This window comes from Egretta garzetta, unplaced genomic scaffold (assembly GCF_000687185.1).
Source record: "Egretta garzetta isolate BGI_Z169 unplaced genomic scaffold, ASM68718v1 scaffold284, whole genome shotgun sequence".
In the NCBI taxonomy this organism is placed as follows: domain Eukaryota; kingdom Metazoa; phylum Chordata; class Aves; order Pelecaniformes; family Ardeidae; genus Egretta; species Egretta garzetta.
This window is the reverse complement of record NW_009259498.1, coordinates 564,298-580,565: the sequence shown is the minus strand read 5'-3', so window position 1 is coordinate 580,565 and position 16,268 is coordinate 564,298. Positions and strand designations below refer to the sequence as shown.

The 16,268-nt window shown below is 40.5% G+C and overlaps 1 protein-coding gene across 1 annotated transcript; it reads right to left on the bottom strand.

Moving 5' to 3' along the window:
* Window positions 1-650: 650 nt before the first annotated feature.
* CA5A (carbonic anhydrase 5A) lies at window positions 651-16,244 on the bottom strand. Its single transcript, XM_035892969.1, has 7 exons — window positions 16,145-16,244; window positions 14,849-15,046; window positions 10,574-10,692; window positions 8,728-8,823; window positions 8,486-8,548; window positions 6,354-6,509; window positions 651-4,516 (listed from the first exon to the last, which is right to left on the bottom strand). Exons 1-7 carry the CDS (start codon window positions 16,242-16,244, stop codon window positions 4,337-4,339), a joined length of 912 nt encoding a protein of 303 aa, XP_035748862.1. The 3' UTR covers window positions 651-4,336.
* Between the last annotated feature and the right edge of the window lie 24 nt (window positions 16,245-16,268).

The following is a 16,268-nucleotide window of genomic DNA, read 5'->3' as shown; positions in this document are numbered from 1 at the left end:
GTTTCTCTGTGCTTCTTTATTGCATAGTCGCACACTAATGTAACAGGTTAAAATACAGCAGCTACAAGTTTCTTTACATCAGGTGAAAACTGAGGAAAAAGGCCCATATCCTAGGAGAACAAAAGGCATTCCCTGCTACATGTTGCCCGCAAAGACAATTATTTCAGTAAACTACGATTAGGTAGGTAACACTCATTAAAATACACAATGGAACAACTGCCACGAAAACGAGATGCACGAAGAAAAAAGCAAGGATGTGCTACGAAATACAAGTTAAGGCATTCAAAATTAAGGCATTCAAATTTTAAAGCAAATACTATTGCCTATGAAGTTGAGCAGGAAAAGGCACCCTTCCTCAAAAATAAGCCATGTAGAATTCCAGTACCCTAAAACCCAGCAGATTTTCGTGAGATCAAAGCAATCTCCATTTCCATAGCTTTCAAAGCTGAAAGATACGCTCCTGTCAGACTTGCGGTTAAAATCCCAACGCAAGCCATCGTGACAGAAGACAACAAAAGGTCAGGCATAGGTGGGGGTGTACACCTGAAGTGCAGTGTGTGAGAGTTCTGGAATGTAGGAATATGGATCAAACACTCAAACGCCAAATGAAGTCGTTCCAGCTGTGAAGTCACCAAGAACGAGACTTCCGATAAGAGCGGTATTTAACAGAAATATTGAAAGGCAGTTGGAAGTCAGACCAACACGGACACAGATCTATGCTCAAAAACCTTCTACCCCCATTTTCATAAGCTGTCCTCAAAATTATTTCTATTACAGTCTTTAATTCCTAGTACTTATTGCCACAAGAACGCCTCCCAGTAAAGTGTTAAGTAATGGAAGTGACTAATATGCAAGGGCAAATACAAACATGTGCTTTGACCCTTTTGTATTGCACCATCTAAAAGAAGAGCCTAAAGATGCCTATGCGGACACCTTTCAAGTAGAGTTTAACTTAGTTGTGAAAAATCATTACAAGTATTAGTTGTAGTCCAACAATCATTTCCCCCACACACACAGCTGACAGAGTAAGGCAAAAGAATTATATCCCATCTCCTGTTTTACATACACGTGCAGGCACAATTATTTTTCCTGAAGTTAGCTTTTGCAAGGCCCATACAGTCATTGTAACATAAAAGTCAAAAAGAAAAAAAAAAAAGCCACCAAACCCCCAAAGCCTTCTTGTTCATCAGACTGCTAATTTCAACAACAATCCGTCCTGCAGCTGAGGTACTGCCTACCTTAACCGGAGATGCTAAAACATAAATGCAAGGCTCAAAACCCAGCAACATCAGTAACAGAAAATCCCTGTAAAGCTCATTTGTGTAGCACAGTAGAGTTAGTTTTTTTTTTTCTGTTGACCCTGTTTCCAGATATTTGAAGCGATCAGTGCTGAAATTGAAATTGATTGATTTTATATTACTATACTTAGATGTGATTTTTATCTAAGTAGGTATGGAGTATAACTTATTAACTGTATGAGTGGATAATTCACCTATTCGCTAACAAAACTTCCACGACAATACTTTAACAAAGTAAATCTCTCTGAGAATTTTAAATAGATCACTGAAAACAGAATGTTCACCATCATCTCTGATGGATGCATGGTAGTGAGCACGTTAAAAAGATTTACACACCTAGGACGAAAATTAGGTTCAGTGGGGCAAACCTAACCATGGAGAACTCAATTGGGTACGAGCATACTACGGCATTATGAAGCATCTGAAGATTAAACATTTACACCACAGGAGCTTCCTAGGAATAAAATATGTATTTTGTATTTGCGTATGCTAGGAAAGCTGTATTAACTAGTGAAACAATCTCAGTGGATCAGAGGTACACAACAACTTGGTGAAAATCACCCAGACAACTAAAAAACTTAGAGCAATTGCAAGAAGCTTTTGAAAAGATCCATTCACATATATGAATATATGTGATAGGGATATTGATGCAGGGTACCTACAGCTAGCTTAGTGCTGCCGAGTGACCTGTATTTCTGAATGTGAAGGCAACATTAAGATAACTTTATATTACAGTTTTTCCTAACTGCTAATAATGAGCGGCAAAAATCTCAGATAGACAAGTACCAGTTCTGAATCACTGCCATCCTGCTACGGAGTCCACCTCAGAAAAGTGTTTGCAAGAACACCACTGAATGAACACCTCAAGCTTAACAATTACTAGGTCAAGTACGCTCAGGCAGAAAGTAAAAAGAATTGGTTTTCCTATTGCCAGAACTGTAGAGGTCCCTTCCAAAATTATTTCGGAACCTGTCATTCTCTGGCAAAACCATCACTGATGTGATTCTGCAGATCAGGAACACAGTAAAAAGTCTGTCTGATGATGCCAAACACTGGATAGTTCAACTGGGATGGTATAGTTTAACCAAGCTGGTAGAGATGGCACCGTTCTCCAGAGTTCAACCAAGATGGTACGGTTCAACCGAGCAGTAAGGGCTTGGGAGAGGTAACAAAACTGAAGAGACATACTGCCATGTTGAATATACTACACAGTAAAAAATAAGTATGCTATGCTGGGATCAAAGAGTGATTTTCTTACGTTTAACCTTACAGTGACTCTGCGTGGTAAGTGGCCACATTTCAAATTGCCAAGGGAGAAAGGCACAGCATAACAACAGCCTGAGGTAGAGCTATTAAGGAAGCAAAGGTAGGACCTGGGCACTTAACTGGTTAAGCAAGAATATTCAAAAGCCTTAAAAATCATCAGGGTCACACTAAAAAGTGTTAAAGTGCGTTTAAACTGAACACTTGGACTTAAACAAAAGGTACAGATTCTGAAGTTCTGAATTTAGCATTGACAAGCCAGCGTCCTGGCATCACTTGTGCTGAATCACACCAGCCACCAGGGACTGCTTACTGGCAGAAGCAGACCAAGCAACATCTGTTCTCCAAAAAGACTCCTCAAATACAATCAAGATCACATCGTGAGTTTACAGACAGACCTGCTCCTGATCAGAAAATCTGACCATACATCCAGTACATGAATTTCATGCACAGGCATGCTGTTAAATACAGTAATGCATAAAGCCAGTAAGAAAGGTGCTCGAGACAAAATTATGGCTAGTAGTAGCATGCTTCAGAGGTAGATAACACTCGTGGCAATTGGACCATAACTCTAGGATAAGGCTCCACAGCTGGCAGCTTACACAACAATTCTGTCTGGTCCACAAATAAATTTCAACCACCACTTAACTTCATTACCATAAGGTGCTATAAATACAGTCTGGTCCCCAGTTGTCATGAAGCTAGATAACTCTTTTTATAAGAAAAGTACATCTTAAGATAAAACTTTGAAGAGAGTGCACTGGTGCTCTATGAGTTACTGAAAAAAAAAAACCAAAAACCCAAAACCAAAAAAAACTTTCAAGTATCTGAATGCTGCATTTTGTCCATACTCTCCTAGCACTGGGTTAGGTTTCAGAAATATTTTTTTCCCCCCCAAAAAAATCCCATTGGGAGGGTCAGCTGGGGCTTATCTAATTTTGCTTTCCTTTGATTTTATCAATATCCTGGGATCAATTGGACATTTTCACCTAATTTACTGCTCTTGCCAGTCTTGAGATACTGATGAATTCTCTTCTGCTCTCTTCTCCTGGCACATTATTAATACAGAAAAGTAAAAACTGCCAAAGATAAAAGCTTCTACATTTGTTATAAGGTTTTAGAAAAAGTCTTCTGGCTTGTGGTATAGATAAGAGTTGGGGCATCCATATCAAACATGGATCATGCAGTCAATAGGAAAGAGCTTAGATTCCAAAAGTGATTTTTTTCCCCCCTTCTCCTCTGGTCAACCTAAGCACCGATGAAAAAGGAAGAAGATAAAATGTCTCTGTATATGTGAGTAGAGAAGCTACTTCTCTTCCCAAACCTCTGAAATAATTCCACAAACTGACCTGATCAATAGTAATACTTTTCACCTCTTCACACTTCCTGCTTGCTAACACGTTTTTAGCTGGGATTTTTAATTCACTCAAGTCACTGAAGGAGCATGTGAAGACACAAAACAGTTCAGGAAAGAGGCAGGGGAAGAAATCTCCTGCCCTTATTTTTCCTTTAACTGTCAAAACAATTCCTTACTGATCCTTGCTTTACAGCAAGTCAATTTGTTAAGAGTTAGTATTATTCACTTCTTAAAAAAAACCAAACCTAACAAAACCCACAGCTTCTCTAATGAAGGTCACATGACACTTAGCAGAACTGAAACTGGCTGGCTATGAAACTGTACGGCATACACACACTGCAGAAAGAGGAAAAATAATTAAAAAATAACGTCAGTTATATCCAGGTATTGCAGTCTGGACTGACATTTCATGGGCCGTCTATGGCCTGATCTGCTCAGCATGGTCCTTGGGCTGCACTTCAGTATTCAAGAGATGCCTGCTTTGGAAGGATGAACGGACGGTTCGATTCATTAATGGCTGAAGAGGGCGAAAGTTGTCTACCATTCTCTTTTCTTCTTCGCCATCTGAAGTAAAGAGCAGCATCCGAAATGCCTCCAGCTGAGAATGAGAAATGTCCAGTTTTGTGACTTTACTAACTGGAGAATTATTGGAGTTCACGACAAAACACAATCATTCATGCTTGAAAAAAAAAATAAATATGTAAACGTACTATTACATTTGCATTCCGAGAAATTTTAGCACGAACTTTTGGCAATTCTTTGTCGCTTGCTGGTAAAGATTACCCCATCATCCATATCAGTGCAGAAGATGAACTGTCAGTCATCTGCCATCTTTAGGCAAACTACATCTCAAATGTGGCATGTCTGAGACGGAACCGATTCCCATTTGAATACGGGAACATATGCCATCTTTAAATAAACCTCTCCAACCTTCTTAATTTACACCCTTCCTGGAGCTGTTATCTTATACAGACTTGCATATGCTGGGACCCAGAAAAGAGGGATCCTCAACAAGCAACAATCTACATAGTTGTTGTTCTCAGTGGTTTGTAACTGGGAATTAAAGCATGCAGCAGATCAGCTTTTAATGCTCACAAGGGCATTACAATGTTAAGTAAATGATGACCCTTTCTATGCCATAAAAGAGTCAGTGAAGAAGAGCGGGGCGGGGGGGGAGGAGATAAAATTTTCAATTGAAAATAGAACGACACACTACACGTTCAGTTCTCTCTGCTCTGTTAACAGTCTTCAGCTCTTCCCATCCTGTTCCTTTATGTAAACTAAAACATTAGGATCCATACATGCCTATTCTTCCAACTTAGGGTTTGTTTGGAGCGTGACTTTCTAGATGGACTAGGCCCATGCAAAAGTTGTATTTAAAAAAAAAAAAAAAAAAATCAGTATTTTTCCCCGTGTCATTGGACTCTCACTTCATTATTAATCAAAGTCTGAAAAAGTGGGGACAATGCACAGATAACTTTCAGTGCCGCTTAAACCATAAAAAAAATGGTAGATTTTTTGGAGCAGCTCATTTCTACCTGCTTTGCAGCAATCTCCAAAACTTGTTCTATGCTGTAATGACCCTCAAAGTATTCCACTACTTTAAATGGCTAAAAAAACCCTGAAAACTTCCAACAAACCCCACAATTGTAGTACAATTCCAGTGAGTCCTCCCTTCTGACCATTTTCTACTTGTCCCTACATCTATCTGCCTACATCCCATTGAAACATAAAGTACTGAATTTAAAAGCAGTAGAGGGCATATGGTGGCAAGTTTGGGTTGGTGTCAGAACAGACTGTTGACCAAGTACTCCTCCACTTGAAGTAACTTCTGTAATACAAACATTTGCCAAAACCCTTGTTTGTCTGTCCTTTTTAAAGGGGAATGAAGAAAAGGAATTCAAGGACAATACAGCCAAATAGAGAGTAAACATGCCTACGGCAGATTAGCCCTCTGCAGGATTTCTGTGCAAATGCACATGGCTATCAGGAATATGCACAAAAGGTCAGAGTTTGGAATTTCACAAAACCTGCCCTTTCTCCTTCCTCCCTACCACAAGAAGGACTGCAAGCAGGAGAGCAAAGAAAAACACTGCAAGGAGAGCAAAACTATGCAGCATTCCAATAAATAACCATAGAAGTTTTCAAGGGGCACTTTCCAGCATAAGGCATTGTTTATCACACATCAAAAGCTGGAGAAGCATCTTTAATTGCTTACCGAGGAGGTCTTAAGTCTTTCAATATTAGCTGTTGTTAATGACAGGATACCTCCCAAAAGAAATACTGGGTGTGAAGCACCCACCCGATCCTGTGTGTATTCAAAGAGAATTACTGGCACTGGTAAGCAACTACTTCGTTGCATCTTCCCTTCCACGGCAGCAGGCAGTCAAACAGGTATGGTATGGTATAATTTGAAACGTAAGCATGAGATTTACCTGATTCTCTTCAACCTCTATTGGCTGCTTCTTAATAATCCATGTGACTGATTCAGTAAGGGGGGGAGTTGTCAAAGAGCCCGCGTAGGTCCAATAATCAGGGCATGAAGGTATCAAACAGGAGGGATCAAAGACATCAAACTCAATAACAGTGTCCTAAACCCCAAAAAGAATTTATGTTTAAAACTTGTTTTTTGAGAAGGTTTAGAAATATCTTAACAATGAGATTAAATACTGTGTTACATATGCATATGCAAATTAGGTGTTGTGAATATTAATATGATCTATGTTAGAAATATCTTAACAATGAGATTAAATACTGTATGTGTTACATATGCATATGCAAATTAGGTATTGTGAATATTAATATGATCTATATAAAATAATAATTTAAAATCCCATTAACTTGTACAGAATTGGTAACCTGGGTTTGAGGTATAAGAGGCAGCTAGTGAGCAGACAAAATTTAAATATTTCTGTTGTCCCCATAAGCCATTAGGAATTCAGTACAGAAGAAACAAGGAATGCGAAGGAACAACTGACTACGTCTTTATGGGAGCTAGAAGCAAACAGGAAAAAGAAAGAATAAATGGTGGAATAAGTTCAGGCAGTTCTGCCAGCCATACTTAATAGACTGCAAACAATAGAGCTTTTACTTTTCACCACGTGATTTTAGGCAGCAGGAAGAAGCAAGAGGACTAAAATTTTATTTAAGCCACATTAAGTCTCCAGAATGTGCACTCCCACAACTGAGACACCAGACAGCATGTAGGAGCTTCAGAGCCCATGATTTCCCCACACAAACATTTTACTCCTGGGATATTTTCAGGATATACTGGCAATGCAGGAAAGGAAGATCCTGTTTTTCCATAGATAGGCTTTATTGGTTCCCTACTGAGAATGAGAAATGTTACAGTAAAGAATTTTTCAAAAATAGGGAGTTGGACAAGAGATTCTAGATGGGAGCTTTTACCCATCATGGGAGAGAAGGTGCAAGGACATCAGAATGGGTTTTATCTGACCTTCCTCCTCTTCCTAACCAGGGTGATGTTTCTCAGGGTTTGGTGCTTAAGTCACCGATAACACTGGCAAGGCAACAAACGTTTTAAACCAAGTGCTGAGGAGCTGCTGGGTAACTGACACCCTTTGGAAATGAGATCCCTTTCAGAGCAGCCCACATGAAGCTTGATGAGCCTAATGTCTGATACTATTTTTTTTTTTTATCTTGAGTTCAGTTTCTTTCAAATTAATATGCTGTAAAATATTATATTCTCATAATGCATGTATATTCACAGATTATTTTTTTTAGGTCTTTTTGGCACTGAACTGACTTGTTTGGTATTTATCTGGCAGAGTTTTCACTGCACTGCCATAAATATTTGTTTTATTTGGATAAAAAAATATCCTTACTGTGATAAATAACAGCACAGCGACTTCAACTGGAGGTGCTTACAAACCAGCAAAATTCTTGATGTGTTTTTTCTTTGTGTGTACTTTGAAAAGGAACTGACACCTGGAGAACTTATGAGCTGCTTCTGAGCGCTATCAGAGACGCAGGACTCCCTCTGCTGGCAGAAGTCAGAAATGAGCTACGAAGAAAGAGTCCCATTCCCCTAGCAGAGAATTTACAGTGGTTTTTTTTTTTAAAAAAAAAAAAAAAGCAAAAAATAATCTCCTTCTCAAAGGTCAGACAAAAAAAAAAAAATCAGAAAGCCTTAATTCCACAAGAAATAAACTACCACTTTACACAGCACGGAAGGTTCCTTCCCGTTAAACAACACATAAAAACTAATCCAGCATATGCTTTCATAGAAGCAGAAGGGCACGCTCCAGTGAGAGCAAGCATTAAACATGTGCACGGCCTTTTAAGGGGGTACAGTCTCAAGAGCATTATTTCTTAAACCAAGAGGTTTGGAAAGCTTGAAATACACAACTCCTCCTTAAAAATTAGCTTTTTTCCCCCCCCCGCCTCCCATATAATCAACAATTCACCCAAGGGGTGAATGCCCCCTACTGACATTTAAGGAAGAAAGCATTTATCAGTGTTTTGCTGTTCTCAAAGTATTCCTTATGTTGCATAACTGCTCTAGCTATGCTGAGTGATACCTGGTGGCACACTTAAAACCACTCACCTTGTGTTTAACTGCCGGCAAGGCATCAACCAGTGTCTGCAGCCCTTGGTGATGTGCTCCTAGCTGCAGAAGACAGGTAGGAGGTAGAGAATCATTAAGCTGACATTCTACTTATCTGCCTTAATCAGTATTTTTTTTTAAAACAGCAACAACAAAAATCTAGAGGTATTTTGTCCTGAATCACTTTTAACAAAATGAAAATAAAAAGGCATCGTTACGCTTATCACACAAAGTGAAATTACCTTTAAAAACACTCCAATAACAGCCAAGCCGTTACCTTCCATTACAGCTTCTTCAAAAGTCGGGTACACAACAGCATTCCAGTGTACTAAATGCAACTGAAATACAAATGAATGAGAAATCAACACGTGCACAGAGCACAGCAATGATATCAAGGAACTTGACTTTTGATCTTTGCTACATTTGGTCCTTGGCCCACCACAGTGAGCTACCTCAGAAATCACACACCACAAAAATGAAGACCAAAATGTTATTGGAAAATAACAGTACTTCCCTTTTTTTTTTTTTGGCATTGTTTTAAACAATAGCCAAAGACCCATAAACTACATTTCACACATATGGAAGGGATTTTGTCTGTGGGAGACTGATTACAGGAATGCTAGTTACAAGGCACAAAATGGCTTAGGATACCTGTAACAGAAGGACCCTTCCATCTCTTAACAGGAAGATCAGAGCATGCTCTTCTGCTAAGGACCATCGTCCTGCACGCAACATAAGCTTCCTCTGCGTTGCTTACAGTCCAACACAAGCATTCCATTGAGAGGTTTTGTGTATTAAATAGATAGCCAGCACCAGTCCCAAAACTTAGTCATACTGTCTTGCTGTTAGTAATTATCTTGCCAAGCTGACAAGCATCGTTATGAACGTTATCTCCATTAACAGGAGATAAACATCTTCTCAAAAATCAGCAATAATCATTTTTCAAATTCTCCACCTTTGGCATACAGCTGTGTTTATACCTGTCATGCTTTCCTCTCTGAGGAACTTCAATTGTCTTTTTCCCCGTTGGCTCCATCCTTTTTATTGGCTCCTTCTGTCATAGTAGTTACTTCATCACAAAAGTTTTGCTACTTCAATAATTGTTTACGAGTTGAAAACGGAAAACAGTGATCACGATAAACACTATATTACCATAGAACTCTGCTGTACGTTATTCTAATGACTTTAAGAAACACAAAAAATTGCTGATAATGGGAGTCAACTTTCTGACATTAGCCAAAGCTCTGAGGTCACATACACAAGACAATTATTGTACATAAAGTAAGCAGGACCAGGCTTCTTGAGTTACAGGTATGGGTCTGAGAATTAAATAATCTTCTGTTTTCTCTTTAACTTTTTTTTAAAAGAGTTATTTAGTACATGCTTTGTTTCTCTGCAAGCGTTTGTAATAATAAACAGTGATTTTAAAGTAGTAAGGATTGGGACATTTGGACGTCCATGAGAGACGACTGTTGAGATGCAATGGATTCACCATACTCCCAAGAAAATGGATCCTACACCTCATGTGAACTCTTAGCTTACTGCAGCTCAGAGGTAAAACACTTAAATTTTGTTAACAGAGATCTGAGCTTGCACATTTACCTCAATATTTGCTGTCCACCTGATGTGCACCACATGAGTTGGGACCTGGGAGCTCATTAAGACCTGATGGTGCCCTCAGCCTGCTTTCTGTCTCATCCTTTTCCCCTGTAAAAGGAGGAAGGACAAGCAGAGGTGTGCCACTCCATCCAGACAGAGCTGGAATAGCAATGGTACTTCACTGCCTGCCCTTGGCTTAGCCGGCAGCTACCCCTGTGGACATTCAGGGAGAAGAAACATTATTGAAACTTTCGGTAATGGGCCCAATGTTCAAATTGAAGACTGTGTTCTTCTCCAGAAAACATAGTGAATATGAATTCACTAATGAAACAGTAGATGAGCTGCAGCCCCTACCAGATCTGATCCTTAACATTAAGCTGCAATTCTTCAAACAGGGAGTTTTTCAACATGCAGTAGAGTCCCAGACAGCCTGGGACCTCGCTTCCAGTCCCCCTAAGTATTTGCATTGTTCAGCATTTTATCTCATACCTCTGCCGGGTAAAATTTACTGTCAACTGTGTGCTCTGAACCCCACTCATTTATAGCTCCCCAATGGAAGTGGAACTGCTTTAGCCTGTATTGGTTTTCCAACGGACCTCCAACGATTACTAAAAAACAAAACAAGACATACACATTAATAAAGATGATTTAGAATTGTCCAGACGAGTAACACAGCAAGATCCTGCTTGAAAATAAGTTTGCCCAGGGAAGAAATCAGGTGGAGCAGCTATCTTTCTGAAACAGTCCCCTACTTTTACAATTTACTTTGCTATGACAAAATTGTTCAGGCAAACACATCACTGTTTTTCCCTGCAGCCTGAATCAGCTATATCAAATTGAAGGTAAGCTAAACAGTCTCCTCATCCATCTCCCCTCAAGGAAACTCCTAGTGAATCAGCTATATCAAATTGAAGGTAAGCTAAATAGTCTCCTCATCCATCTCCCCTCAAGGAAATTACTGGGTTTTTTCCAACTGCTTTAGCAGGGGGGTTGGACTAGATGATCTCCTGAGGTCCCTTCCAACCCTTACGATTCTGTGATTCTGTGTGAAATCACTGGGTTTTTTCCAAACCATGTCAAGTTTGGCAGAGTCATGGTAATTACATGTCACCTTCCATGCTCTTCTCTTTGAGCAGGCAAATGAGAACTGCCTTACCAGAAAAAACATGTATGATGACAAAGCAATTAATACATCTATTAAATGACATCCCAGCGAAGCCTCAATATCTGTGAAAAATTTCCCATGACAATACAAGACTTCCAAAATCCAATTTTGCCAGAAAAATCGGTACGTTGTGTCAAATGTTCAATTCTGCTTTTTTTTTCCAAGTTACAAAACCCCAGACATACTGTTCTGCTTCAAGGCAGCTTTCAGACTGCATAACCAACACTAAAAGACTTCCCGCACAGCCAGAAATACACTAACGTTGTGGCTGCTGTAAACTGCTCAAGCTACACTCCACAAAGCATCTAAAATTCCACCCTGCCTGTGGGCAAGATTCTGAGTTTCTGGAAGCTCTAACATTCAGCCAGCTCTCCTGGTTTCAGAAGGCCTCTCATCCTTTTGCAAATACATGAATGATAAAGTCTATGCCAGGCTTTCTGCATACTGCTGGGTTTTACTCATTTCCTCCCATTGAACCAGGAACATCCTGCAAAGTCTTGCTAGTTACTATGTCACAGCATCTGGTAAACAAGAGACCGTAATTACTGCCAAAGAGCTAACAACAAATACGTAGCCGTAGAAACCCATTTGCTGATTTTTACTTAACTGTACATCATGGTTAAATTTTGCAGCAAACCACTGTATAAAGTACATAATCCCAACACTACTTTTGAAAAGAAGTTAATCACTTTAATGCTAAGGAGAAAACAATGACAGGCTTTAAGAGCTTTTCTTGTCTCTTTTTTTTTTTTTTCCTGAAAGCCAGCCAGCAGGTTTGAAATTCTAACTAGATAGGCCTGCTTGTGATAAAGGAGTAAGCTAAAACAAGCTATGCAAATTGATATTTAATTAATTTCATTCACTGCTGCTAAGCTCTTAGCATAAATGCAACACTGACCATCACTAAAAAAATCCTGATAGAGAAAGGTAACTTTCGGGGATGGGATGAAGATGTGGCCCACGCTGCCAAGTCTTTCAGAATTAAAGTTTCTGTGCTCTAACACTACCCATTCCTAAATATGTGATGATGCAAACGCACAAGTGACTACGTTCACGTTAATAATCACGTTCACCCAAATGTTTACCTTGCGAGTAAATTTAGGCACAGGCACACATATGTAGAAAACCAGGTTCCTATAGCGGACACTAGAAAGTGACAGGAAACAAATAGGAACTTACAGTCCCTTCACAAGCACTTTAGCTATTTCATTTCCTCTCAATTTACAAGTCTTGATTATTTCAAAACAGGGAACTCTAACAACCACCAGAGGAAAGAGTCACAGCAGGTTTTTATTGCAGCCCTAGTTGTGTTTCAGTCTCAGCTCCTTGCAGCAGATGGCATTCATGCACACAGAGAGGACCACGTTCTGTACATACCTTCCTCACACCCTCTTTCTTCTTCATCCTCCTGCTCTGCTCATAAGCAAACAGCCCATGGCAGCACTACCTTCATCTTTTGCCCAAGTCTTGCTTTGCCTCATCTCAGGAGTTGGGCATTTTTGTCTATCCTGGGTGCGCGTTTCATTTTGTCTTTTTCATCTTCTGTTTCAATTTTGTTGCTTTTTTTTGTTTATTCATAAGCTTCCTTCCCTGGGTTTCTATTATCGTTAGACAGAAGCTGGCAGAAAGAAAAATCAGAAATAGCAACAGTAAAGAGAGAAAGGTGGAGGAGAGAGGCAGGCACTTGAAAACCCGGCCATTTATACAGCAACATCCCGCGATCTGTTGTTACTCTGCCGTTTTGGAGTCCTGTCACTGATCATTTAATGCCATCCTCCACTAGCCGTCATCACTCTTCATTGACTTTAATTCACCTGAGGAAGAGGATGACGGTGAAGAGGCGGATATTCAGAAAGAGGCAGCAAGAATGCTCACATTTAAATTTACCTCAAGTGTTCAGTCTTAGAGATGAAGCAGATAAGATCCTTCAGAGCTGTGACGCGCTCTGAACCCCCAGCCTCTGAAAGGCCAGCACCCCTCTTAATGGAGAGCCCTGATGATCCCGTGCTTGCCTCTAGGTCACAAAAACTGTCCCTGCATATTTAAATGTTGCATATTTCTTAACCTCTTGCAGGCAGTTCCCCTCCATTACATCAATTCTTGCAGAAAAAAAAAATTACTGTGTCATCCATTGAGCTGCAAACCATTACATTTTTCAGGAACACATCCTCAACAGATAGCGGGGTATGGCTGTATAAAGCAAAAGACTGTTAAATTAAAAGCAAAACCAATCTGAAGTTAGTAAGTTAAAATCACCGATGAGCTAACAAGTTACGTCTCTTGTCTTGGTCTCTCCTCTAACCCCACCTCACTAACGCAATAGCAGTTTGTGCTGTAAAAACAGAAGGGCACTACTTGGTTTCTTCACTACACATCATAGCACTCAAATGAACAAGGGCAAGAATATTCCCTGGTTGGAAACTAATATTCTGGGTGAACAGCTATAAACAATAAACCCAAAAAAAACCCCAAACGTCACACACACCCGTGAAAGCTCCATGCATTCCACCACTCCATTTCTGCTGCGTTGTTTTATCAGCCTCTTTCCAAACATCAACCAAAAATCCCAGTATCGCAGAGACAAAGCGTTTGTTTATTAGCATGCTGAAAGCTTCCTTCTCAAGAGCATTACTCAACCGATTACGAAGGTCTAGCATCTCTCGAGGTAAGCAGTCACCTTAAACATAAATGACTAATCGAACGGGTTCAAACTTGCCCAGGGTCCCCAGATTTTTCCCTCCAGGACAAGCTGAGTAATCAACATGAATCATGTGCTTCACAATATCCCTGACCAACTGCTACCAGTTCACCTACCTTTATGAAATATCTTCTTTACACATACCAGCAATATCCTTTGGTAAAGTCAACTTTTAAAAGAAACAATGGACAGAAAGCCTGGAATTCAGTAGCAACATCTTGATTTTAAGTCACTTGACTCTATTGAGCATTTAAAAAAGATTTAGCTGCTCAGGTCAGAGTGCTTATTCACATCAAATTGCTGGAACGCAGAATTTGATTTTGCACGCATGGACTCCTGCTTATACTGAAACAACAGGAACACACGCACCTGCTCCCTACAGTAGCAGCTCAGTATATTTAATTCTCCACAAGCTTATTGAGATAAGTATGTATCCTTTCCAACTGAAAGTCATTTTACTGCTGATTACTTCAAATGCATTAAATACATCTGTTAACACCACAAAAAAGATAAGCGGCAGATTAATAAAGTGTAACGACGGAATCTCATTTGAAATTAAGGAGATACATATACACACAACTGAAGATTGTCTCACACAGACAAAGCTGTGATGTTACGAGACCTTATCAAAGGGCAGGGTATTAAGGCTTCTGCAGTAAGTTTCAACCTACAACAGAGGATTTGTGCACACTGTCCATGGTAATAAATACACAGCAGAAGCGAGGCCTATATAGAGCTTCTGCATTACAATTCCCATCACTGGCAATCCACATTCAGCTAAAGCATTCTTTTACTGTATGTACATCTTTAACATTTGTCCTGAGGTTTTACATCATGCAAGTATTTCTCCTCTCTAGGCATTAAGGAGATGTTAAATATATTTTTTCTGAGTTTTGCTTACTTGATCTATCAGTAGAATCATCAAACTCAACCAGGAATGAATACCCATTGTTCCAGATGTGAAGACACGTTGTTGGGTCGTAGCTGATTTTGAGAGGCTTCAGAAAGGGGTCATAAACACTGTCTCTCCACTGGATATTGATAGGAGACTGCCGGGTGCCTCCAGGAATCGTAAGCGGACTCTGCCAAAGTGGATGCACTGGAAGATGATGAAGAGAGTCAGGCTCTAATGCACAACACAGAACTTCCAACTAAATACTTCATGACTTTTTGGCAAGAGAAGGTGTTTTGGCATATTGGCTCCAAAGGCTTATTCAAGTCAGCTGATAGACAGAAAGTTAAAAAAATAATAATACATTCCAGTTGCATGACTCAAAGCCACACAGGGCAGCGCAGTAATTTGACTTACAACTGTGTCGATACCTTCCTGCATTTGCAAAACGCTGTTTGAAGAAACTCTGCCCTCTTATTTGCCAGAAAAATTGTTTTCCTTTTATTGCCAATTGATTGTAAGGTGGCTTTTGTTTTAAAAGTTTGGCAGAGTCTCAGCACACCACTTCAGCCTTCCTTATACATCAGTACCATCAACTGACGTCAGATTGCACCAGACAGAGGGTAACTCCCACTATAAAGCAAAAACAGTCTCTTGAAGGTGCTGGTCTTTCACCTTAGGTGTGCTCAGGAGCTACACCGCTGCTAAGGGTGTAGTGCTCCTGAAGAACCCTTACCAGTATTGATCAAGACTACTTTATGCAGTCGGGACCTACAGCTGATCCCCACACCTGTAAAATCCTGATCTACCAACTTTGGGGGCAGGCTGGGCATCAAACTGGCATGAGGAGGGCAGATGCACGAATACAGTTTCCATGGGATTTTATTCTACTTGAAAACAGAGCAGAGAACTGTATGGACGTGGGGAGCACTTGCTCACCTGCTGTCCCCCGACATCAACAACCCACAGAGAAAGATTTTTCTGTGCCTTGCCCATCCACGGAGCATGAAACAGAGAGGCTCCAAAGCACCGCGTTAGTGGCTACCCCATTAGATACAACTGCTTGCGGTCTTTCACAAGGTGTGGGGGGGGAAATAAATCTTTTAACAAACCGCTCACATGAGGGGCAGCTAAATCACCCTCCCCCTCGGTTTCCTCAGCAAGGGGCAAACTTTATCAGCCCGCACAAGGTCACCGCACACAGGTAGCGCGGAGGCGGCCCAGCAAAACTCCCAGAAAGCGCCACAGCTCTCTGCTAGGGTCAGCGCCGTTCCCTGATGTTTCAGCGGAGGAACTGTCACGGACAAAAGCAGACTACGCTTGGCGTTCCCTCCTCTTCCACAACAAACTTTGGAGGCACCGGCAGCCCCCTCAGCCCGGGGGGCTGGAAGCGACGGAGGGACATGGGCGCTGCCCAGGCCCCTCAGCC

What these genes read in the sequence shown, in the direction of transcription:
- CA5A (XM_035892969.1), bottom strand. Translation starts at nt 16,244, where the DNA reads ATGTCCCTCCGTCGCTTCCAGCCCCCCGGGCTGAGGGGGCTGCCGGTG. An exon ending in TGATTCTACTGATAGATCAA is followed by an intron (nt 10,693 to 14,848) that starts GTAAGCAAAACT and finishes TTTGTTTTTTAG; the next exon opens with TAATCGTTGGAGGTCCGTTG. An exon ending in TGCCGGCAGTTAAACACAAG is followed by an intron (nt 6,510 to 8,485) that starts GTGAGTGGTTTT and finishes TTTGGGGTTTAG; the next exon opens with GACACTGTTATTGAGTTTGA.